The sequence below is a fragment of the Hyposmocoma kahamanoa genome, unplaced genomic scaffold (assembly GCF_003589595.1).
Source record: "Hyposmocoma kahamanoa isolate Upper Pololo Valley unplaced genomic scaffold, ASM358959v1 80, whole genome shotgun sequence".
NCBI lineage: Eukaryota > Metazoa > Arthropoda > Insecta > Lepidoptera > Cosmopterigidae > Hyposmocoma > Hyposmocoma kahamanoa.
In genome coordinates this window covers 1,493,287-1,520,797 of record NW_020654051.1, presented here as the reverse complement: position 1 = coordinate 1,520,797, position 27,511 = coordinate 1,493,287, and the positions used below count along the sequence as shown (strand labels likewise).

The 27,511-nt window shown below is 37.7% G+C and overlaps 1 protein-coding gene across 1 annotated transcript; it reads left to right on the top strand.

The window, feature by feature from the left end:
- The first annotated feature begins 921 nt into the window (after positions 1 to 921).
- On the top strand, positions 922 to 27,228 carry LOC113233765 (cytochrome P450 9e2-like). Its single transcript, XM_026468955.1, has 11 exons — positions 922 to 1,809; positions 2,226 to 2,389; positions 2,503 to 2,657; positions 2,999 to 3,172; positions 4,129 to 4,267; positions 4,990 to 5,049; positions 6,254 to 6,472; positions 6,676 to 6,776; positions 22,247 to 22,415; positions 26,937 to 27,124; positions 27,172 to 27,228. The coding sequence occupies exons 1-10, from the start codon at positions 1,616 to 1,618 to the stop codon at positions 27,092 to 27,094; spliced, it is 1,533 nt and encodes a 510-aa protein (XP_026324740.1). The 5' UTR covers positions 922 to 1,615; the 3' UTR covers positions 27,095 to 27,124; positions 27,172 to 27,228.
- Positions 27,229 to 27,511: the final 283 nt, after the last annotated feature.

Sequence of the window (27,511 nt, the reverse complement as noted above, 5' to 3'; positions counted from 1 at the left end):
TCGTCTCGCCTCGTATCGTCTCGCCTGGCTGGTGAGAAACCACCTTAAAGGCTTGTTATCTGAACCATTCTTGATACTTGTCTACTGAACTAGCCCTAACTCTTGTCACATGAACCGGCCTTCATAAGCGAAAACACACGGGTATTAAAACGTTGTCGCTATAAATTTTACCGAAATAACACAATTCAAACTTATTTATTTTTCCAAATTGAATAGGCCGATTTATTATTATCTCAGGTTATTGTAAAGAAGTTCTATTGAAAAAGTTTGAAGTGATAAATTACGTCACAGAAGGAGTTCCGTAATACAATTTTTTGGTTTAAAAAAGTATATAAATCAAAAGTTTGTAATATACTCATACAGCCTTGAAACACACAAACTGACGCCGTATATTCCATTCTATTTTATCGGAAAGAAGAAGCAAAGCGCTTCAAGGTGGCAAATAATGAGGACGGAATGTTCCAGACTTCCTAGTCAACCGAAAGGAGAACCGTGAGAGTGGAACTAAATTGAAAAGTTCTTTGGCACACTAGCACTCCCGAAATGTATCCGATAGAAAACCAACAATCAAGCCACTTTCCTACGGTGTGGTCGACATTTTAAAGCTTTAACTTCACAAGTCTTTTTTTTTTTTCAGCACTCAGGTCGGCGGGAGTAAGGCTCATTTGTTCACGTGGGGTATATCGGATGGTACTAACCCGGATTGTTTTGTTTGTCTGGTGCAATTCAAACGATGATCCACATTTCGCACCCGTCATGCCCTAACGCGAGTGCGTTAGAATTGAAGTGCGGAAGATTTGATTCAGGGAGTGTGTGCAAGGGAATTGCGGTTTAATTCCGCCCTTCCCTTTTCATTATCAGGAGACTAGACGTAGGCTGGGGTTACACCCTTATATTGTGGATTTTCAAAGCGAGAGCCAATAATCATATATTTACGTGTGCATGCTCCATCGTGACCTCAACGTCACTTTCCATCAGGAGGTGAAATGCGTAATTAGCTTGGATAAGTTTTAGGGCCACAATGATTAAGTGTGTAATTGGATGGAAGATTTGCTTTTTCTAAGACATCGCCTTCCATTTACTTTAAACACACATGTGCACACTTAACCTACTTTCTTACGTATTCTCGTCAACTTCGGAGGTATGATTCTGCGTTAAGTCTATACTAACTGTTTAACGTTATGCAACGACTTTCTCCTACAGAGGCCTGTCGCGCCGGCGCGGGCACATGACTGCGACCACAGTTAACTTTAGACATTGAATGCCTCCAATCGGAAGTTGGCGGTCAATTCTCCGCGTCGGACGCTAATGATAACTGAGACATATTTCTCTTAATCGAGCTTCATCAACCTGCGTACCGTTTAATAGTGTCGCCGTGGATATATTCACGATGTGTTGTACTTATTGAGTGGAGTTGGCTGTGGTTACCCTTCGTATAGGACAACTATATGTACCACTATACCAGTGACAACCGATAGCCGATTACACTAGCCTGAGTCATACCTATGTGTTCCCGTTGATCCTCCCCGCGCTCCTGTGTGCCCCTTTTAACAGCAAATCACATCATTTAACACACAAAGTTCTACTTTTAGATTGTCTTATACAATTTGTGATAATGTTATGGTTAATAGTGCTTTTAGTGACGTGCCTGTATTATATTTCACGAAAGAAATTGCAATATTTTTCATCCCGGGGCGTCCGCACTCTACCACCAATCCCGTTCCTGGGAAATTTAGCAGCTGTCACGTTTGGAAAAGAAAATTTTGTGGAAGCCATTGCGAATGGTTATAATGAGTTTAAAAATGAAAGGTAAACATTTTTGCGTAAAAAGGGCCGGTAACGTACGTACCCAGTTTATTTAAGATGTTAAGACAACAAACATAAATTACAATAAAAATAAATTACCACTGTTTTGCTGAAATTTTATTGTTTTTTTATTACCTTTGAAAACGTCTGTGTGCTTAGTTAAGATTCAACTTTAGTAAGTTATAAAATTTGCTGTTCATAATTTTACCTTTATAGATTATATTGACGACCTCCGATTCGATTCCAATTAGGAAACGATCTTTACTAAATTGCTTCTGGTCTGGGTGGTCTGCGAAGGGATTTCTCTAGTTTGAGATAAAGTTGTTTTGGCTGAGTATTAAAGAAACCTAGGCCACAATTTTCGGTAATGCAATGTAACATAATTATGGATTCATAACAATGTGGTTATTTTCTAACAGATACTTCGGTTTATATCAATATCTTGTCCCAACTCTAATACCTCGGGATCCGGAACTCATTCGGCAGATCATAGTGCGGGACTTTAACGCCTTCTCTGACAGAGGCGTCCACATCGGAACCGACTGCGACCCTATGTTTGGACGGAACCTTATCATGCTTAGAGGTGAGTCATTAATCACATTAAAAGCCATACCACTGAATAACTGGACTACCTATTAGTACAGTCTTAGACTAGTCAGTAAAAAATGTTTCTATATCTTTCATCTTGTGTAACAGGATCGACCTGGAAATCTATGAGAACGGTTCTCTCTCCTGCGTTCTCTGCGACTCGGTGCCGCAGCATGGCGCCGCTTATGGCAGAAAGTGCTGAAGCCGTCGTTCAACATTTAAAGGAGCAAGTTTCGGGAGAACTACTAATGGACGTTAATGAGGTAATTAGTGTTTGCAATGAGATCACAATAAAGGCGGTGGTAATCTAAGGCGAGATTGTTGCTCCACATTTCAGACATCGTTGATTCGGATCCCTGTGGTGGCATATTGATTTTAATGTTAATAGCGACGCATACAACAGTGAAGGAAATCATCCTTGAAATCTGGATGTACAAGAATGCTACATGGCTATCTTTGTGCCCAGCGGTGAGACATATAATGAATTCATGACGATGAAGAACGAGGATCAGTAGTGTAGCAGGAAAACATGGCAGATCCCAAAGTAGCCGATTAATTTCCACTTTTAAAAAGAAGATTATAAATTGTTTGCGTTATTTGTCAGATAACCACAGCTTATGTGAATGACGTCATAGCATCGTGCGCTTTTGGATTTGCCGTGAACTCGTTGAAGGAACCCAACAACTGCATCTTTCAATTGGCGAAGACAGCTGTCGTGCAGGACACCACACAAGTCATGAAGTTCTTTGGGTATGAGAATATGAAGACTGTATTAAAGGTGTGTATACGTATTCTTAATTGCTATTGCATGCAATTACAAGATTATTATAGGAAAGATATTGTAATACTGTGATTATATTCTGTTAATTTGCATGCACCATGCGGTCATAATTGCATAGGAATGAAATTTGTAGAGGTATTAACAATCAACTTACTTCATATTCCAGAAAGTCAATAAAGTCATCGTTCCTAAGCTAACAACTCGTTCAATTTAATGAGACCTAACACGATAGTTTTATTGTAGTAGTTGAGGAGTTGGGTAGTCTGCAGATTGTCCTGGTTGCAGCATCATATCAAGGTTATCATATTATTAGAAAACATTGTTTCAAGCTTACTGCACACCAATGTACACTAGCGCTCTGTGGAAGAGTTACACACAGTGCTCTCGGAATGTGCGTGCAATACGACAACGCCTTCAGGACGCTGTTGGGGCTGTCACGTTTCTGCAGTGCCTCAGCCATGTTCACTGACGCGCGCGTAGATAGCTTTACGGCTGTTGTACGTAAAAAGTCGGCGGCGCTACTGAAGAGAATACGTGACAGCCCCAATAGCCTCCTGAAGACAGTTGCTGACAGGAATGAGTGCACAATTATGCGGCACTTAATACATAATACACAGTCCCTAGTAAAATATAAGTACTAATATAGTTTTAAGTCTGTACCTACTAACATTTGATTGGATCTCAGTTGTCTCAATAAATAAAATTTTATTATTATTATTATTATTATTGTAAGGTCATCGGGATTCCATAATATACCAAAATTCAAGGCTATCGGGCAAGTGGAAGTATATTAAATATTCATTTTATCACAGATCCCTACACTAACTGGGAATGAAGCAGGTGATCTGATTCTTCGTTCGGTGAACTGAAGATTCGTTACTTTATTATTGGGAGTGTGATATTTGATAAACAAGGTACTATAATATTTTATAAACTAAGTAAATTTATTTCAGATGCTCGACGTAAAAATAATAAAGCGCAAGCATGCCGAGCAATTTTCACAATTATTCAAATCAGCACTTAACGCGCGCAGAGAAAACTTGGCCGGACCACGACCCGACTTCATTCAGACCTTAGTCGATGCAGCTCAAGGTAATTATCTCGTCCATTGTATGTGTAAGCTGCTCTACTACTCTGTCGGTGAAACAATCACCAACCATCTCTGGTCAACTAACTTTGGTTTCCTGATACAACACGACATTAAGTATTTCCCTTATCTGATCTAAATAACCTTGCCTCAGTCTTCATCTGGCTCTCTTTCCTTCTACAATGTTTCTGAGAAAACTGTCGTGACGTATTAGATGCCCAAACATCTTTTACCTTTGGTTCTTAATAATTGTCTTTAATTGTAAGTATTTTACAAATGTTTTGCAGTCATTAACTAGTCCCTAAACACTGGACAAACATTGGTGTACATATCTACTTGATGTAAAGTATATTGTAAGTCATAATCCTCGCTTTGCGAATGCGGTAATCAGCTATGCTTGTCCGTTGTCGGACAACATTTGGTTACATGAAATACGTGACCAATAAATGTAAAATGTTAATATCATGACAACAATCACTCCATACTATATTTTTCTATAATATTAACCCACCTACATTGAACGATAAATTAGAAGGTAGAGAATCATGGCCAAATATCTTCTGCTTAATAGGTTTTCATTGCCTATAATAAGCTTCTCTTTTCCTGCACTATATATTTATACATAATGTAACTACTACACATGCAATCAACGAGCTAAATCAGATATGACCTGAATACATCTACATAATTGACGCAATCTACAAAATTATTAATTTCACTGTTTCAGGAAAGTTAAAACAAGAGATGGAACTGGACATCAATAGCAATCAGGACAAATGTACTGAGAGTAAGTTGAAGTCCACGTAAGGTGATGTGTTTAAAGCTTTATTAAACAGATTATCAAATTTCCCTGTCACACTAGATAACGTCTCATCAATAGAAAGATAATATAAATAATCTTTGGTTAAAGATTGCTTTTTGACTTTAGCGGGATAAATATTCAACAGAATTTGTAAAACAATAAATAACAATTTATATTCTTGTCTACCATAGCCATGTTTTCTATGTATCACAAAAGTTTGCACGGAAAAGTGAACTATGTTACCGTATTTGTACTTAAACACACAACACAAAATTCCTGTGAATTTAATTACATATGTTTGACAGAGCCATTTTAAATTAACTTTATAACTTCATGAAAATGTTCGTATTAAGACATACTTGATTGCGCTGTAACAACCCATATCCTTCGTCTGATTAATGGTCTTTTGGAATCTGCTATGAGAAAAGTAATGCGCCATGGTCCACCACATTGATACATCACGACTTAGAGACTACATACATACGTCTTTAAGAAAATTAAGTTTTTACGATTACTAATTTTAAACGATACATAAACCGAACTTCATACAAAAGGTAACAATAATAAATAATAAAACAAGCACTCAAATGGGTCCCATCCATAAATAACAAAACCGACAAATAAAACATAATTATAAACAACCCAGTCAACTGTGACCATGGGACCTGTAAAGGGCCCGAAACATCGGTTTGTTTGAAAAACAAATATACGTGATTTAAATCCGGACAATAGTTTCATTTCCTACATAATTATAAATCCAAAATATTCAAGAAACACGCAATACGTAAGGTACAATCAAAAGTAACCTTTATCCCGGATTTGAAGTAAACAATTATTAAGATTCAGGAATACGAGAGAAGAATTTGTATTTCTGCATGGTACGAGCTTTCCTATCATGCAGAAGTTCAAAATTTTAATGCGCTTAATTAAGACACTTTTCCTTTCATGTAGAAATCCAATTCGTGGAAAAGGCCTCGATCTCGAATATGCCTTCACTAGGATTCAAATATATAATACTAAAGCAGTAAAGTTAGCATTGCTAGGTCAATGAGTTCTAAAGATATTATGGTCAACAAATACTTTCTCAATTTTGCAAGATATTTTTCTTCAATTTTGGTTTGTGTCTTTTGTGTCCATTTGTTATAAATGAAAATTAGATTGAAATACATATACTATCATTATTCTCCAGAATTCACAGACGATGACTTAGTAGCGCAAGCAGTGTTATTCTACGTAGCAGGCTACGACACGACGGCGAACCTCATTAACTACTTTCTTTACGAAATGGCTGCTAACCCTGAAGCTCAGCAGAGACTGCAGCAGGAAATAGATACAATGCCTGGCGGTGAAGATGTTGATCTGTATGAAGTTGTACAGGAGTTGGAATATTTGGAAATGTGTACGAGTGGTAAGTTACTATTTTGTATAAGAAACTCATGGCAAGATAACAAAATAAATTTCGTACTTATATTTCATTAAAAGATCATGGGAAAAACCCCACAAGTTTTAAAAAGAGAGGTTGTTTTTTTTCTACATTTGCTTTATATCACTGGATATTGACATGCATGAAACGATGAGCGAGGCTATAGAGTTATTTATTTGATTTTGCAGAAGTGTTAAGACTGTGGCCTCTAGTCGGTTCTGCAGACCGCAGATCAGTGCAGACGTACGATTTTGGACCTACGTACCCCGGTAGTCAAGATCGACTTGTTGTAAGTATTTTCTAAAGGTTTCTAGATTTATTTTACAAACCGCACAGCTTTCGTTTCTTATACTAGGGCGTTCAATGTATTCTCGGTATCGGGGTGATTAACTAATGTTAAGAGTAAATTAATTACCTCATTAGTTAAAGACACTCTTTAAGGGTATAAATATAAAATTTCATGTAATTGTCATCATTAGTATTTAAGTTATCAATACGAGAAGACAACTATAATGACAGACGCCACAATGTTGACGAAAATCGAGCACCGCGCAGTGATTAAATTCCTTACAAAACAAGGAAAGACTCAAAAAGTTATTCATGAAGAAATGGTGGCTGTTTATCAAGATTCTGCTCCTTCATTATCTACTATTCAGAAGTGGTTTAGTGAATTTAAACGGGGTAGAGAGAATATTGAAGACGACCCCCGTGCTGGAGGGCCGGTAAGTGCCACTTCTGAAGAAAACGTCAAAATTGTCGAGAAACTTGTATTGGAAGATGCCCGTATCAGAGTGAAAACATTAGCAGAAAAGACTAAGCTATCCTTCATGAACATCTGAATCTTTCAAAAGTCAGTGCAAGATGGGTGCCGCGAATGCTCACGCCGCTTCAGAAACAAGTTCGAGTTGAGTGGAGTAAGGGGTTTTTGGAGCTCTGTAGCGAAAATCCGAGTGGAATTTTTGAACGCATTGTCACCGGTGATGAAACGTGGATTCATCACTATGATCCTGAGAGTAAATAAGAGTCCATGCAGTGGCATAAAAAAGGAACAGACCCACCGAAGAAGTTTAAAGTCTGCCCATCCGCCGGAAAACTCATGGCCACAGTGTTTTGGGATTTTAAGGGAATTTTACTGATCGAATACACAAAAATGGGCCGAATACACAAAGTATTACTGCTGCAGCTTACGCAAACAGCCTACGTAATTCGAAGGACGCTATAAAGGAAAAAAGACTTGAAAAATTGACCGCTGGTGTCTTGCTTCTTCACGACAACGCGCCGGTTCACACAGGGCGCGTTGCCAAGGCTGCTGTGAGGGATTGTGGATTTGAAGAAATCACTCATCCACCCTACAGCCCTGACCTGGCCCCTGTGATTACTTTTTGTTCCCAAACCTAAAGAAAGATCTTCGGGGTAAGCATTTTTCCGACGATGAAGAGTTGAAGGAGGCAATTAATGAACATTTTTCAGGCAAAGAGGAAAAATATTTTTCAGAGGGCATCGAAAAGTTATTTGCCCGATCAAATAAGTGTATTGAGGCTATGGGAGACTATATTGAAAAATAAATTTTATTTAGAATTTTTTGCCTATTATTTCATACCTATACCGAGAATATATTGAACGCCCCTCGTAGCATTGAAAGTCAATATTGAGCCGTGGTCAGCAACTCCTAACCATAACGTACGTTGGTTAAAATCAATCAGCGAAGCCGCACCGCTTTTGATCAATACTACGTACACGTGACAAAATAGACAAGGTCTTTATCACCGTATTACTGAACACGATATTGGTACTTTAATTTTTGTTTATGAATTTTATTTTATTCATTCTTCCGAATACAAAAGCCAAGAAGACAAAATGTGTTAAATTTGAATTACCTAACGTAAAATCGACTAGTCCAAGCATAGAAATAAACGGAGAAAAATTAGCCTTGTTAATAAAGCAGTCTTCTTGGGAGTGACCTTAGATAGTAAACTTCAATGGTTTCCACATGTATCGTCCCTGGCCAGCAGATTAAGCTCCGCTGCATACGCAGTCCGCAGAACACGTGAGCTTACCGATGTTAGTACTGCTAGACTAGTTTACTTTAGTTAATTCCATAGTATAATGTCGTACGAGATTCTCATGTGGGGTAAAGCGGCAGATATTCAAACCATATTTGTATTGCAAAAACGAGCGATTCGTTCTGTGTACCGTCTAGGCTCTCGGGTTTCTCTCAGAGAAAAGTTTAAGGAGACTGGTATTATGACTGTGGCATCACAGTACATTTACTCAAATATTTTATATGCCCGTAACAATATACATAATTTAAATAAGAAAGAAGATATCCATAATATTAACCTTAGAGCTAAGTCCAAACTCATGGTACCACGATTTCGTTTAATCAAGGTAAACAACTCTTTTATGGGGAACTGTATTATACGTTTTTACAATAAGATTCCGGAGCATATATTAAGTTTATCATTTCCTAAGTCTAAAAACTACATTAAAAATTTTTGATCGAAAAATCATATTACAAAATTGAAGACTACGTGTTAGATAAAGATGTATGGGAAGACGACATGGCTCCAGAATCCACACAAATTTGATTCAAAGTAGTATTCCATAGTATTTAAGTTTATTTGAAAAGAGCAATCCCTAGAGTTTCTTGCTCGTTCTTCTCAGGGAGGTCAGTGTAGTGAACGAGCAGTAGCTTAAATGTGACGTTTTCAAGTGTAAATTTATTTTACCTATGGAATAAATAATCTTTGACTTTGAGTTTGACTTTGAATAACTTTTTATGCTGCTGAGATGATCATACTATGTAGAACTCACTGCTGTGTTCCGGATATGAGATAGATACAACAAAGTACAGACACAGAAGACTTAATAACAATTCGATTAGCAGAGTAAGTGTGAAAATTATCGGTTACTTAGATTTTCGCGATCCTGGATATTGTAAATGAAAGATTATTTTCGGATCTAAATCGATAAAAGATTTGAAAACCTTAAAAAACGTTACTTAGGCACTGTAGGCACTCCCCATAAAGACAACCAGGCCGCTTTCTATTACGCCATTTTAATATTATTTAATACTTGTTTTACAATGTATTGTTACAGATACTAGATACACCTATCTCTTTGTCTGTCTCTTCTTCTTCCTCTTTGTCTTCCATTTAAGAGCGTTGTCCTTCACTATGCTCTATTATTAATAAACACTTAACCATTAACATGTAAACTTCTAACTTCTTCGTTCTGTACCCAGAAAACGAATTTAAATTTTGCACTTCAAAATGGCGCGGCAATCATTTTTTCGGCAACAATCAAATTTTCACTAGCACACTTTACACAGATTGATTGCAAAACGATAAGCACAATCGGTTTCGCTTGTCATATAACCATCACCGTATTTTTAAATAGGGTAACCCTAAAGAAAGCTGTTTTTTTGTGTTATGTTACATTAATAAAATACAGTAAAATCCTCGCATTGTTCATATTTTCAGTGCTCTGTGCACAAAAGGAAACCCTTGATGGAACTTCTATGTTTGTCTGTCCGTATGTCTATCTGAACGATACAGCTATTGTTCTCAATAACTACCGTTAGTACCGAGTTGAAATTTGGTAGCATCGAGTATATAACCAGAAATAGAGGCGAAATGTCATTGACTTACAATTATATGGACGTCGGGTCCGCGCTAAAAAGTGTCCGCACTTGTAAGGCGCTAAAATCGTATACAGAGCGCCAAACTCCACTTTAGTCTTCATTTGTTCTACTGACAGCGCGATACTGCGATGACATTACAATTTAAATTTCGAATAGGTTGACTTGGGACATTTTTTTCGTGGTTTTTGTATTAGACCCGTCGTCCATTTATTTGTAAGTCAATGCGAAATGTCATTTAATTTGTTTGAAAACTATTCTGCCATGTTATTACTGTGACAACTGCGCTCCGATTGGCTAGCCCGAGTTCGAAATAATTGACAGGTCGTCAACTGTTTCACTTCAAATCGACCAGTTAACTTGAAACGAAACTTGCAAAATTACATATTTAATATTTAATTACCGATGAAATGTGATTCCGTTTGTTTTATAATTAGATGTTTTGTTGTTTTTCCCACACCACCGAATAGAACAGCACGGCATTGTTAGATATATTATCTTTATTAAAAATAAATATAGAATATTTTTTGGAATATACGGAGGCATACAAACAGGTCAGTAGTTGGCCTGTCTATATTTCAGTGCAAACGAGAGTTGATATTTATAAGAGCTGTATCGCTAATCTATTACCAGGAATATATGGCCCTTATTTCGTCTCTATTTCTGGTTATATATTTTTTTTAAATAAAATTACTGATTTTAATTATTACTTCTAATAAAAAGTGTGATGGTCACTAAATGTAATGGCTGTGGGGCAGTTATTTTTAATATTTTATTCATGGAGTGCTCAAAAGTGACGTGCAAGAAATTGTACGATTTAAAGTGCATTGGATTTACACAACAAAAGTTTGAATGTTTATCGCAAGAAGAAAAAGACAAGTGGATTTGTCCAGAATGTGTCTGTTCAAACCCGAAAGCAGGTAACTCGGATACGCCTGTACGAAGCAGTTTAATGAGTTTCAATAAGACCTTTACGCCGTCTACTAACATCAATACCGTACGTGGAAGTAAAACTACACAGATTAATTTAGATATGACATCTGATACCGAGTGCAATGATAATTTACTATTGACAGAGTTCCGTGAGTTTCGATCTGAGATGATTTGCCTTTTTGAAAAACAAGCCAAAGACTACAATGAATTGCAGAAAATATTGTACCGCAATGAATCTGAATTGTATGCTATACGTGAAAGCTTAAAAGTGGTTCAAGAGAAGGCAAAAAAAGTGGATGTACTAGAACAACAACTTGAAGTATTAATAACTAAAAATGAACACCTAGAAAACTGTCTAAAATCAATGAGTTTAAAACATGATAACTTGTGTGAAAAGGAGACTCATTCGCAAAATTCATTAACACAAAAACCTACATTTGCGAAGATAGTCCAACAAAATGTTAATGTGGGTAGTGCGGATAAGACTGCGCGTACGGAGGTAGCTGACTGTGGGGCCATAAAGAACGCGGCAATACATCGTACAGATACAATGAGCAGTACAAGCAAGGAAGTGATTAGAGTTTCGGAAAATATAGGAAATTTGAACGAGGATCTGGGCAAATGGAAAACAGTTGAGAGAAAAAAAGGAAAATTTACAGCTAAGGAAATAAAAAAAGGAGGCAGTACTAGCATTTTAGATATTCAAGCTACAGAGCGCAAGAAACATTTGCATGTTTGGCGTTTGAAAAAAGAAACGTCGGTGGAATGCTTAGAGGCTTATGTTAAAAATGTATGCGGCCCGGAAATACCAGTCAAGGTTGAAAAAATCAGACAAAAAACTGAACGAGACTACGCATCATTTATAATAGGGGTGCCGGAAAGTATATTTGAGAGTTTATGTCAACCCAACATTTGGCCTATAAATGCCGAGTTTAGTGAATGGGTGTGGTTTCGTAAATCAACAGGAAAACCAAAAACGCAAACGCAAAATGATTGATATTTTTTATCAAAACGCAAGAGGATTACGGACAAAGTTAGAACAATTTTACATTGGCATATTAACATCGGATGCGGATTTATTCGCGATAACGGAGACTGGGTTCTATACATCAATTCAAGACGCCGAATTAATACCGAATGGATATCACATTGTGCGTTGCGACAGGGCGGACGGCCGTAAACAGGGCGGCGCGCTTCTCGTGGCCACACCACAATATGAACTGCGACGAATGTCATTGCCGAGTGACGTAAACATCGATGATTGTTCGTTCGAATTAGTTTGCGCGAAAGTGTATTCCCGTAGTAGATATCTATGTTTATGTTGTGTTGTTTACATCCCTCCAAACAGTAATGATAGGGAATATATGTTATTGTTTCATTTAATCGAACAATTGTGTGTAAATAACGTTAATATTGTAGTCATTGGAGATTTTAACTTGCATTCTTGTTCCATTAATGTTTGTAATTACTATGAATATTTTTTGACATTTTGTGAATTCACTCAAAATAATCAGGTACTCAATTGTAACGGCAGACAGTTAGATTTAGTGTTACGTTCATTTCAAGGGGAAAATAGTGTATGTGTGTGTGCGGCAGCCGAGGGAATAGTACCAGTAGACGTGCATCACCCACCTCTCGATATCTCATTGCGGCTGGGTGAGCTTATCCCGCAGCGCCCCGTGGATGCCATCCACAACGCGAATCAAAAAGGTGAGTTTTTTACGCTACCGCAGTGGAACTTTAATAAAGCTGATTTCCCGCAGTTATATTATAATTTAGCTAACATTGATTGGTCTCAACTATATAAATTAAATGATATAGATTCCGCTGTAGATGTTTTCTATAAATTATTAAGTACCGTTTTTAATAGTTGTGTCCCAAAAAAACAACACAAACCTACAAACATGTTAAAGGCTTATCCGGCATGGTACACTGTAGAATTAATTAGTGAAATTAACTATAAAAATTTATTACATAAAAAATATAAAGCTAGTAAAAGTAAAGAGGATTATGATTATTTTTCATATTATAGGGCGGAAGTAAAAAAACATATTAAATTAACTTACCAACATTACATTAATTATGTTCAACACAATTTAATAGAGGACCCTGAATCTTTTTGGAAATTTATAAAATCTAAAAAAGATAATTATAGTGCACAAAATATTATTAAGGATGGAAAGGTACTTACGACAGAGGAATGTGCTAGGGAATTTGCTGCCTATTTTTATTCGGTGTATGGTAAAACGAGGGCTAAGCTAGACGTGAATGAGGCGGTATTATCGGCACGGGACACTAATGCGGCGGCACGCATTCATTTAGAAAGCTTTCAAAAGTCTGATATAATGAATGCACTGGTAAAGCTCAAACCCAAAAAATCTGCAGGCCCTGATGGGATACCGGCATTTATATTTAAGGATTGCCGAATGATAATATGTGAGCCACTCATTCATATATTTAATTTGTGTTTAAGGTCACATCACTTTCCGGAGTGTTGGAAAATTACAAGAGTAATTCCAGTTCCTAAGGGTAAAGCTGGCGCGGATATTACGGGATATAGGCCTGTAGCGGTGCTTTCGATAGCGGCAAAAGTATTTGAGTCGGCATTACAGCGTGGTATTGTATCGCAACTGGGAGCTCAACTATCAGACTCGCAGCATGGTTTTATTGCGAAGCGTAGTACAGATAGTAACTTGCTCACATTTATGTCGCATATCACGCCTATAGTTGATCGAGGAGGCCAGGTAGACGCGGCCTATTTCGATTTTCAGAAAGCCTTCGATCTAGTAGATAACGATGTCTTGTTGAGTAGGTTATCGGCGGTCGGCTTTACACCTCACTTACTAAAGTTTTTTGTCAGTTATATGAGAGATAGACGTCAATATGTGGATTACGCGGGCCACAAATCTGAACCATACTTCACTTATACAGGTGTGAGTCAAGGAAGCAACCTCGGACCATTGGAATTTCTGATAGTTATTAATGACTTGCCGCACGTAGTTGAGAATGCTAGATGTCTACTTTTTGCCGATGACTTAAAATTATATTTGCCAGTAGAAAATGTGTCGGATGCTGATCGTCTTCAGGCTGATATTGATAGAGTAGTGGAGTGGAGTAGGCAAAATAAACTGCGTTTTAATACATCGAAATGTGTAATAATTTCATTTACGCGTAAACAGTCCCCAATACAGTACACATATACGGTTGATAAGGTTTCCATGAGGCGGGTATCAGAGGTTCGTGATCTTGGAGTGCAACTTAAAAGTACACTTTCATTCCGCGAGTACATAACAGATATTTGTAAGAAGGCCTTCCGCAAACTGGGTTTTATACTGCGCACAGCTAGCGGCTTCAGTAACGTCAAAGCTATTACAGCGTTATATAATGCATTAGTTAGGAACCAGTTGGAAACTAATTCAATGATATGGACACCATTTGAAGCTAAATATGTGCTGATGGTAGAACGGGTTCAAAAAAAGTTTTTGAGATTTTTATATTTTAAGCAGTATGGAGTGTATCCTTTCTTCCCACTTATGTATCCCACGTTATTTATTTTGGGCATGGTGGGGTACAACGAATTGAGCGTTAGGAGGGAATTTGCACTAGCCCGGTATATTTTATCAATATTGAATGCAAAAATATACAACCCGGAGTTACTAGCCACTATAAATTTTTGTGTCCCAGATAATTACGTTGGGAGACATCGTAGGCCCCGTTTGCTGGCCGTGCCGACGGCTAGAACTGACCTTATTAAAAAATCGGCGATGTCCAGGACACTGCATACACTAAATGTAGTAGCGGAAATGATTGACCTTTTCTCATGTTCTTTGAGTGAATTCACTAGGTTAACTGTTTATATTATATGTTATAAAAAGAAGTAGATGTAATTTATTATTATTCTGTGTATATTAAATAAATAAAAAATGTGCTACTTTATCGTAAGGAATGTATCCTGTAATGATAAATGTATTGTGTCTAATAAATAAATAAATAAATAAATAAATAAATATACTCGATGTTTGGTAGTTATGGAACTTGGTTGCCCGTATACTAGGTGAAAGAATTTCAAAATTAGTATTTTTAGTTATTTTAAATGTAAATTACAGTAAAAAGATTGTATCTGATATTGGAGCAACTAAGTATTTATTTTATAATAAATTCGCTGTTTGAGTGTTACCATTCATTAATGCCATTACATTAACTATCCCTATCTTTCTGATATTTTATCGATCCTATTTCTGCCGCCAAGCAGTATTGAGAGCACTACTGCGCACCGGTTTTGAAGGGTAAGGGTGCTGGTGAAATTACAGGCACATGGGACTTGTCAACTTGTGTCCGAAAGTGACGGGCGCAATGGCAGTGGCTCTCAGATCTTTGAGATTTAGTGGTAGAGCTCTGAGTGGCACTGCAACTGTTGTGGACAGGCGTGTCGCTTACCATCAGGCGCAGGACTTGGTCGTCCTGTTACTTAGTATCATAAAAAAAACTGAATGATCATTCGTTACGCAGAGATTCCATAGAGCAGAAATGCCTAGTCCTCTCTGACATACGGTAAGTACCGTAAATGTGATGTGGACAAGGATATTTTGACATGGACATGGTGAATGTGAACATTACTGCTTAGCGGTAGAAATAGATAAGGTGGCAGTACTAACATGGACGAACTCTCACAAGTAGCTCTACAGCTACTATATCATTCGAATATGAAAATTGTAGGTTACTAATTTGTCACTAGAACGACGTTAGTAATTACTAACGAGTCGAATAAAGGAATCACGTTCCACGATTGTTACTTAGTACCACATGTGTAGGCTCACAAGTCCTGTCGAGTAGTTACTCGTATTGCGAATTTGTTAAAACAATTTTGCCCACTTGCACTAAACGTTAAGTATGTCTTAAACCGATGCTTAAATTGGTAAGACACTTTTAATACAACGTATTAAGAGTCTATAAACCTCAAATGGCTTTGGTTCATTCCACGTAACAGTGAAAGTGTTGAATCAATCACTTTAAATAAATAAAATAAATAAATAACGCGCACACTCAACATAGCCCCGCACTAGGTAAACCCTGTGTCGCGGGTGCCATGGACACACATATAGACAACCACAAATTACACCCAAACTCACGAGAGAAATAATTGTTGGCCATACAAACATTTCTCCCGGCCCGGGAATCGAACCTGGGACCTCTGCGTGGCAGTCCGGCATGGTAACCGTTCGGCCACAGAGGCAGTTAAATATAATAAATAAAAAATAAATAATACTATGTTAGTTAGTTAGTAGTTAGTAGTTAGTTATTATAAATTATATTAATATTACCTATTCAATTTCAAAGCGACAGTGTTGTCCTGTCATTTTGAAAGTAAATCATATACGAATGACATACAAATATAGCGAAATTTTGGAGATAAATTATTAATATAACGCAATTTTCAGATAAAATATAATATAACACAACTTTTGAGATACTACTGTGTTAGTTGTCAAGTGCGATATAGTAATGATTTTTTTTTATAACAACTGAATTAAACAGAACGCGTGTAGTATACGATAAACATTTTTCAAATCGTTTTAATTTCGTTAGTAAAAAAATAAATTGTGAAATAAAGCCAGTGTCCCTACCGCTCGACTCAAGCAAAATTAACCTTATTAGTACGTGAAGCATTTGTATTCGAGCTAAGATAGAATCGACTCTTTTTCTCCACTTTCTAACGCAGTTTCCTTCGACGTAAAATCGATAATTTAATAACCAAACAACCCTTTCCTTATACCTTTTATTAAGTAGTAGGACACTACTACTTAATGTTTTTCTTGTAATGCGACATCATAAATTATCTCGTATAACAAAATTAGTTTACAAATGTAGGTCGTGCTTCTCACGAGTCAGAGACCATTGTATACTAGCTGTGGGATAGTAAAATTCAGAACGTTTCGTTTGTCGTTTCCACGAATCTCATTTCCGAGGTTATCCCCATCGGTAAAATTACCGGGATTCGGAAACATTACCGAAACAATTTGCCGAATTCGCCAACGATCTGAATATCGGTACCTCAACTGACAGCGTGGGGAGGGGAATGTCGTCGGAAATCTCAGGAGACAGTATCCATCAGGTGCGACAAACTCTTATTGAAAGGTATTTGGGACAACCTAAGTTTTAACAAATTCCTTTTTATTTCGACTCTTCCTTTAAATACTTCGAATTTTGTTTTTATTTTATTTTAAAAGTTATTTTAATAATATATGCTTTAGATTCTCGCCTCTGCCATGGCCTATTAGAGAAATTTATAATTTTTAAATGGATTGACAATACGTAATCGGCCGGTGTCAGAGCGAATGATACGAGCAATACCGCTTTCTGCATTTGTGCTAAAAGCGTTTTTCTTTATTATTCTAATGGCTTATAAAAATTTCTTAACAAATGTTAGTATTATACAAATCCCAATTCAATTACTCCATCTAGTAAGCGGCGTCATTACGTATACACACACTGTGACGGTGTGACCTCCTTACACCGTCATCTCACCTGTTTGTAGCGCCTCTCTCCGCTTGTATCTTATCATTTTTTTTATTTTACTTGTATTTAAATTTTAAGTTTGAATTGTTCCATCTTCCTTCACTTTCTCATTATGTTTTCGTACCACGGTCACTCCCAGCTCGACCGCCACAACAGTCAGAGCTGTTAATAAGCTAATCATGTGTAATAATTTATAAGTCTACAGCCTTTATGTATCTATTTCTGTAATTCAGTTTCTCGGCCCATTTAGGGGTAAGTGCCTTAATAATAAAGTGTAGGGAGTGTTTTATACTGTTATACCTGTTTTTTTACATTTACCTTTATATTGTTACAGCCTTTCTTTAAACTTTACTTCTTTAATAAATTTTGTGGACCGGAAGTTTCCCGTTTCATTGCCGTGAACCTGTTCACGGCTAGTTAGGGTTACAACCCTTTCAACACTACATCTTTAATGCCGTGTTAGATTGTAAGATGTCACTTTAGAGCTCACCATTTAGTTGCTATATACATGGTCGTCATTTACAAATAAAACGTAATATAAATGGAAAGAAAAAAAGGACTTTCCTTCCGTGAACGATTCAAATCTCGGTGGAGGCATTAACTTTAACTTCAAAGTTTTTAAGTACTGACAGTTGGGAAGAATCCTTTGATCTAAGGTCCAGAGATAAAAGCATATGGTATAGAACATAGGTTTCCAAACTTTTTATCTCACCGCCTACTTATGCATAAAAAAAATATATAGGTATTATAGTATAAATAGAAAATCAGGATTTTTTCAAATGCGGTAGCAACCCTTGGACAACATCAACGCCCCCCAATTGCTTTCGAGCCCCTACCTACTAGGACTCTTCACCGTCCACTGTGGGGCGGTAGGTACCACTTTCGAAAACTATGGTATAGAACATTACAATGAGAGGCACTCCGCTCCACATACCGTGGTATTATTTCTGAATTGTGCAGGCTAGATGTTGTTACAATATTTAGGCCACGTTCCGGACATTATCCGTCGAACAAATATGGATATCTTATGATAGAAGTGAATTCACCTAATTATGAAGTTTGTAATAAAATTGAAGACGTCCAACACTTGTTGGCGGAGTTTACCAAGAACGAAGGCCAGCGACAACTACTCATGTTCCTATTATGTTCTATATTATGTTCCTATTGAAGGTGGTGGCTGAAAATCAGTGCCTTGCTCGTGAGCAAATTTTGCACTGAGCCACGACCTATTTGGCTTGCTTTAGCACACACACACAGCTGTTATAATTAGGTTAGTATTATGTTTTTATGCTTTTTTTTCCTTTTTAAATTTGGTTTCTGTGTGTCTCTTAATCAATTTACTGTATTATATTGTTGTGTGTCTCTTAATCAATTTACTGTATTATATTGTTGTGTGTGTGATGCAAGACAATAAACGTTTTATCTATCTATTACAATTAAACCGCTCCAACATCATATTCCTCCAAGGGATTCTATCAAAATATACAAAAATTTTGTGTGATATGGTAAATCGGCGATAGTTTAGATAATTTGAATAAGATTATGATAGGACTGGCATGTTCTCTGGAACAAAAGTCCGAAAACAAAATAAAGATGAGAAATAAAGAAAAATAAACTTCAAGTTCCATATTATATTAGTGAATGTTTACCATTACAAAACGTCTAAGGTCCGCAAGTATAATGGATGAATGATGATGTAAATAAAATACCACATACGAAAACTAACAACAGTCTCAAATACTTAGAATCGTAAACAAATTTTCAATCACACACCATCCGTAAACACACGGTAGCGACGGTTCTTTATGTAGGTTGCTCTCGTAGAAACACACAGGCTTTAAACAAATATTTGTGTACGTAGGCGATCAAACGAGCTTTGTGGGAAACGGAAATACTGCCGCTTCTAGTACGTTACACTGGAAAAAAATGTTAGATGATAATACTTTATCTTATTTCCGATTCAAACACAAGTTGATCAAATACAATTCCTGCTTGCGTTGCTCTTGAGGCTATAAAAGTATAGCTTGATGAGCTGTTGACTATACATTGCATTAGGTGCTGTTGTATATTTTTGTTACAGGTTCCGTAGTCTTCCACCCTCGCCCAATGCGGGGTTATTCACTTTTATCCTCATGCATTTTAGTAAAGTAGGGCTCGTTGTAAAAGGGTTCATTCAAGGATATACTGCCACCTTACCTATTTCTGCCGCCAAGCAGTAATATCAGCATTACTGTGTTCCGGTTTTAAAGGGTATGGGTGCTGGTGAAATTACAGGCACATGGGACTTGTCAACTTATGTCTCAGGGTGACGGGTGCAGTAGCAGTGCCCCTCAGATCTTTGCGAGCTCTGAGTGGCACTGCAGTTGACCTGTTCGTCATGCAGGTTCACTATGTTTTCCTTAACCGATCGAAAGAGATATTGCTACTAAACAAATGTAAGTTCAAAGGTACGTGTCGCCACTGGGATTTGAACCATCGACATCTTGGATTTGTATGCCTCACAAATACGACAAATACCCAGCTATTATCATTATCCACAGCACGACGTTATCCGCAGCTAAATGTAACTGTAATAATGTTTAATGTTAATTTTAACAGAGTTAACGTGCGCGTGCGATGCGTCCATTTACACCGATATCCAAGCGTCGTAATGGAGGGGGCCGGCTCGTAGCGCACCTTTATTTCCTAAACACCACACAAGAACAGAATAATGTTCTCTTATCTGTTTGAATTTACAAATATGATGACAATGTCATACGATTACGATCGATAAGTGGTCTCAATACGTGTCACGCTTGCGTCCTACGACTTCGTTAGTGCCTAGAATATATTTTTGTAGCTTGTATACGGAGTGGGTTAGGCCTACATCGAGAATAAATCAATTTATTAAACAATTAATTATACACACAATTGCCACATAGGTCCAAAACTCGTCTATATAGGCTTATTTTTAACCGAGTTCTTTTTTCTTTTTTTTATATAAAAAATAAGTGCGCATTTGACCTCCATCTCACCTGTTGGAAAGTGACGACGAGGTCGACGATGGAGCGTGCACACCTAAACAATGTCTATTCACTCTCGCCTTGAAAAGGCCCAAGTTATAACGCTCAAGGGAACAACCCGGCAGGCAGGGAATTCCACTCCATAGCCGTTCGTCATATAAATGTGGAAGCGTAAAGCTTCGTGCGACTCCTTGGAATATCCACAACATAGGGGTGGAACCCAAGCCTACGCCTAGTCCCCCGGTGATGAAAAGGGGAAGGCGGAATTAAATCGTGTAATTCCATAGCACACTCTCCGTGATATATTCTGTAGAATACCGATAAGCGAGCAATTTTACAGCAGTGTTCAAGGCTTTGCAGCTTCGCCTCCACTAATTCCGAGTCACCTATAAGCCTCTAGGCACGCTTGTCAATTGAATCCAAGGTGGCCAGTTGGTATTTAACAGAGCCATCCCATAAGTGGCAGCAGTACTCCGTACACAACCGGACGTGTGCTTAGTACCAGCTTAAGCAACTGTCCCGGTGTGAAGTAACGCCTCACCTTGAAAAGGATGCCAAGCTTCCTGGCTGCAATTTTGGCCATGGATTCAAAGTATCGGTCGACAGGTCCATTCTAAGTTAAACAAAGTCACTTTAAAAAAGCGGAGGATCTCAATTCGACATTATGATTTTTTTGTTGTATGTATTGTATGTGTTGTATGTTACGCGATAAATTTATGAACCGATATTGATGATTCTTTTTCTGTTGAAAAGATTGTACCTCAGAAGTGGTTTGGAAATTTCAAGAAAATACTCCACCGCTAAGGATGGCAAACTAGGGGATGAGTCTAATAGATGTAATTTCATTAAAAAAAGCCGATAAACAAACTTAAAAAACAAATATAATTATTGCTGTCCAAGCATGCAGAAGCTGTATAATAACAACCTTTAGTACAAAGTTTTTGTTTCACTATTGATTTAAACCTCGTAAATGGCAAACTTGAAATATTATTCAGAATCTTATATAAAAGTGTACACATTGTCCCATAAGTGAATATGTGACTTTGTGAAAACGAGTACTAAGAACAGGAGTATATTCCTCGTATTAATGTTATAATATGTATTGTATATCACCATTTTTTATAAAAATACTATTATTCTTGACATTTACCTACACCTACACAATAAGCTTGTGACGCAAACACATTTTGAGAGTTGAGTGATAAAAACGGAACCTGTAGACAACGATGGCTTCAAATATGGAAATGAAACTAGTTTTACGGATCTTAGTATTACGGATTTTAGTAGCAGTGAAAGACCTTACCTATTTCTACCGCCAAGCAGTAATGTTAGAATTACTAACCGTGTTCCGGTTTTGAAGGGTAAGCAAGGGTACTGGTGCAATTACAGGCTCATGGGATTTAGTAACTTATGTCTCAGGGTGATAGGCACAGTGGCAGTGTTCGTCAGATCTTTGCGATTTAAAGCCCTGACTGGCACTGCATCTGTTATGCATTACTATCAGGCTCACGACTTGTTCGTGATGAAATGATTTTCATTATCGAAAAAAATCTAAAAATACTAATAACGGATATTTTGACAAGCAATCCCCTCTTTCTATAAAAAAAATCATCTAATTCGCTTTACAAATCGCCGGAGTAATTACCAGGACCTTCCTATTGTTTGCAGGCTCCTCCAGGCATCCACGTATGGCTTCCGTTATACTCTCTCCATCGCGACGAAAGATACTGGACCAACCCGGACGTTTTCGACCCAGAGCGGTTCACCTCACGAAACAAGGCGAAAATTGTGCCATATACATATTTACCATTTGGCACGGGACCTCGACATTGCATAGGTAAGATGTGACCAATTATGCCAGTAGAATGACATTTAATGAACGTGACCGTCAGGATGGCTGGTCGCCTATCCCATCTGGCACTGTTTGCTACCTTTTCTAAATAATTGCTACCTTTGATATATTCTGAGAAATCAAAAAAATAATTGACTAGCCATTCTGACGTCAGGATGGCTGGTCGCCACTTTGCTCAGCATTAAGGGAGCAGATTTTTCCAGAAGTATTTATTACCAATAATTGCTACCTATTTGCCACCTTCGCGAACTAAAGGTATACGCTTCTTATCTACATTAGTTAAAAAAATATAACTGATTGAACATTTACGAAGAAGTGCCTGATTAAATTAAAAAAGCAAAAGTTTTTAGTGCTCTATTGCCATAATATAAAAGGCAGGCGTTGGTACTTCTTAGTAAAATTTTGTAGTTCTTCTTAATAAAAGTGCCAGATGCGACAGGCAACCAGCCATCCTGACGGTCACTAACAAACACCCGAAATTACAGAGACTAAAATAACAATAAACAGACGTTTTATTGTATAAGTACGTTTTATTTTATTGGGCTGGCGTAGTAGTGATAAATCTAGACAGATTTATCACTACTACGCCAGCCCTCATTATCAACCTTATACATTCCATTACAAGGCTTAATTTCTAAAATATTCATGTCGTGCAGTGTACCATTATAGCATCATGTAATCTACCAACACGCGCTGTCCCAATGTAGGTCTGGGACTTCGCGAGTTCTCATAAAGCTTTCGGAAATGTTTTCGACATAACACGTTCCATTACGATGTTTTTCTTTATCTTTAAAAACATAATAAATAACAAACTTATCAAAAGGATTTACTAGGCCCAGTAGAAGTCGAATTTTGGACCTCTCATTTAAGAAGTAACCTGTATTCCAACTGGGTGACTAAATATACTAACACTTCACATTTTTAATAAAATCGTAATTTTTTATATGTTTAATTAAAGCTATCAGGCCACTGGACAGAGCCTCAGAGTTTTCAGCTGGAAACTCTGAGCCACTGTCCAGCACAAAGCCGAGCTGGCGAAAAGGCTTTCGACTATTATTGTGTATGTAGTTTTATTTGAATATTTTATTTTGTTATTTCTTCACCGAGTTCAGTTAAACATATTATGTTTGTGTATATATACGTATATGAATATGATTACAATATGATTGTATGTGAATACCCGAATAAATGTTTATTTCTTTTTACACGACGTTAATTTTAGAGATTATGACAAGATTAAATGAAATAAATCAGTCGGTACAGCACTGTGGTTATTTATTGGTGTAAAAACGACGTCAGTAAACATGAACAACGTTAATAAGAAGATAAAAAAACGTTGGCAGACTTGCAAGCTTGCAACTAAAGGACTATTCATATTAGACTGTGCCGGGCGCGAGCCGTGTCCGAGGCATCCGAGCCCCGTACGTGGCGCATGATCTTAAATTAGACTGAGTTAGTCAGTAGGACGCGGTTTACATTCGAATACGAACGTAGTGTTAATGTGAAAATGAATATACAGCACGTCTGAGGCTCGGATACTCGATACGGTCTAATGTGAATCATCCTTTACTGGAGCGCGTGGCGTGAGGATCGGTAATCACGCTATAAGACGGGAGTTATCTTGTCATACAAAAGATCATAAATATTTTGGCAAAACAGGGTCGACGGCGAGAAGCGCCATCTACACTCGAAAAGACTAATTGATTATATCACTCGGTTTCTTCGCAATATCAGATCGGACGCTTGCAAGTACGCTTCGGGCGCACTAGATGGGTCTTTGGAGCAATTACTCAAGATTTCAAAATTTAAAGCCGCGATATCGCGCTCATCACGACATCTGGTGTACTAATCTTGATATTCATACCAAATAGCTATTTTTGGAACTAATTTTGTTTTACATTGATAAGCTGCAATTTATCAAAGCTACTCTAATTTCTAGTGATTACGAACAAAAAACTGCTATTCTTTTATTTTGTTTAGGATTAACGCCATCTATCTACCTATAGTAGGAAGCTATTAATAATTTATAACAAACGACAAGAAATTTTATATGGCAGTGAAACGTGGCCCGTACTTGAGCGTCATAAGCAGGAGCTGCGTGTCACGGAAATGAAGATGCTGCGCTGGATGTGTGGAGTTTCACGGAAAGACCGTGTCAGAAACTCCCGCATCCGCGGCAGCCTTCATGTCCGTGACATTGCAGATAAACTGCAAGAAAGCCGCCTACGTTGGTACGGCCACATCTTACGGAAACCGGCATGCTACGTGGGAAACAAATGTCTGGCTATGCCACCTCCGCCGGGCCCCGGTAGAAGGGGCAGACCCAAGAAGTGCTGGCTTGACGTCGCCAAGGGTGATATGCGTGCCAATGGTCTCACCACTAAGGATGCCGAAGACCGTACAAAGTGGAGGAGAAAAAGTAGGAAAGCGGACCCCGGGCTCCGCAGCAACCCTGCTGAGGACGCAACCGGGACAACGCTAAGATGAGAGAGAACAAACGACAAGAAACGATGCCATCTATTGACATGCAAATTCAAAGTTCAGAAAATAATTTTAGCTCATGATGAGTATTTGAATAATATTACGAGGGAAAAATGTAACTTCTTGTAATCCATATTAATGAGAAAGTAATCGATATCCACGATTATTTACATAATTTAAACTACTTCCAGGTTATTGATCAGCTCCATCTAGATGTAAGAATCTCGATGCCTCCAATGAACAATACGCCAACTTGATTTTTTGGCCATTTTGTGTTATTTTTGTAAACAGCCATACGTGAGGCGCACTATAAGTTTCCGGAATGAATAAGAAAAAAATACTATTAATGGTCAGAAATGAATTTAGGTATTGTTTCTCAAAATATTTTCCATTAGCGTTAATGCACTTTTTCATACGAATGAACCAATTTTGAAAACATTTATGCCACTCCTCCTTGACAATCTTTGAAACATATTTTTGACACTTTTCGACAACCTCTTCGAGTGATGAAAATCGTTGACCGCGTAACTGGTTCTTAATTTTTGGAAATAAATAAACGTCACAAGGTGCCAGGTCGGGACTGTACAAGGGATGGCTCATAAGGTCAACGTTGTTCAATTCATTTGTCTGTCTGGCCGTGTGAGAACTGGCATAATTATCGTAGTCTATGATGATACGGCGTTTACGGTTATTTTTACGGAGTTTGTCAATAACTTCCAGCAAATAAATGGTCGTGTACCAATCGCTCTTCACGGTACAACGATTCTCCAAAGCAACAGTAGCCACGTATCCAGTTTTATTAAAAAGAGAAGCAATCATCCGCTTAGAAGCACTTTACACGCGCGCCACTTTGGTTGGTTTCGGCTCATCTCGAAAGACCTATACGCTGGATTGCTGCTTTGTTTTGGGATTCCGCGCCCAAGTCCCACACCAAATTTGACGCCCCTTCGTTGAATCTGGTAAGCATGGCATTGCACCAAGTGACGCGATTCGTTTTTTGAGCCTCAGTCAAATTGTGTTGGATCCACCGAGAGCACAGCTTTTTCACACCCAAATGTTTGTGTAGTATTCATGGTATTTGACTCAAGCCTATGACTAAAGATGCCCGAATCGCATAGTATGTCACATGCCTGTTTGTTTTGATAATACGGCGCACAACATCGATGTTTTTGTTGTTCACAGCAGTGGATGGGCGACCGTCACGCAATTCGTCACTGAGATTCACACACAATTCTGCAAACCAGCTATAAATAGTTGTCTTGCATGGTGCTTCATTGCCAAAAGCAGTTTGAAGCCGAGGGAAGCTCCGCTGACCTGTTAAATTACACTTAGAGTCGTAGAAAATCATAAAACGAAAATTTTCACGAGTTAAATCCATGGTAATGAAGACAACCAATTTCTAAAATGACGCCACAATGTAACAACAAGTCAATAAGATGAAACAAACTGTATTCTACAGCCAAAGAGTTCCATTTCAAATGTTGTAATTACTTTTTAAATATTGTTTATGCAAGTGGCCAGTTCCGGAAACTTATAGTGCGCCCTGTGCATTGACTGCCCTGTGTATGTATTCACTAATATTATGAAACATTCGGAAAAAAAAACAAAAAAGAAACAATTTTGTGAAAAAAGAATAATGAAACAATAAACAAAATAAAATAAGAAAAGCAGCTACATTTTGTTTGCCTCTCCCGATCGGAAACTGCGTATTTTCCGATTCGAAGCGCATAATTGCTATTCACAACCGACCGATCGGAAATTTTTGACATTTCAAATCGAAACAATAGTTGATTTAACTCACAAATTAAAAAGATATAGTAGGAATCAGGTTCATCTTCTCGCTCAGAAACCTATCGGATTTCGAATGTTCATTGGAGGTAATTCAGTAGTATGGAGAATAATTAGCAGTTTACTTGAGTTATGAATGATCCGTAATGGGGTTGACACTCTAGAAGATTGTATTTCAATATTTATTTGCCCACGATTATTGTTCGTACTTTAAAATATTTTCTTCTTAAATTGCAGGATCTCGATTTGCAGTGCTAGCAGCGAAGGTGTTTCTAACAGGATTCTTCAAGAAGTACAGCACTCGATGCACAGAGCGGCCACGGCGATTATGTCCTAGGGCTTTCATTTTGCGACCTGCTGAAGGTTTTAACATAACCGTACAGCCGAGGAATTAATTTATACCACTTGTTACTTGTAATAAAATATATATATATATATATATATATATATGTATATATTGAAACCTTATTATTTTATTCAATAATAAATTACTTACTACACCCTTAGAATAATAACGCATAGAATGATAGTTTCTTTTTCAGTATAATAATATAATAACGCATACACTCAACATAGCCCCGCACTAGGGAAACCCTGTGTGGCGGGTGCCATGGACACACACATAGACAACCACAAATTACACCCAAACTCACGAGAGAAATAAATGTAGGTCATACAAATATTTCGCCCGGCCCGGGAATCGAACCTGGGACCTCTGCGTGGCAGTCCGGCATGGTAACCGTTCGGCCACTGAGGCAGTTATCAAGCAAGTGAGGCAAAAATCAAATTCATGTAGGCTAGTTTTAGTAGTA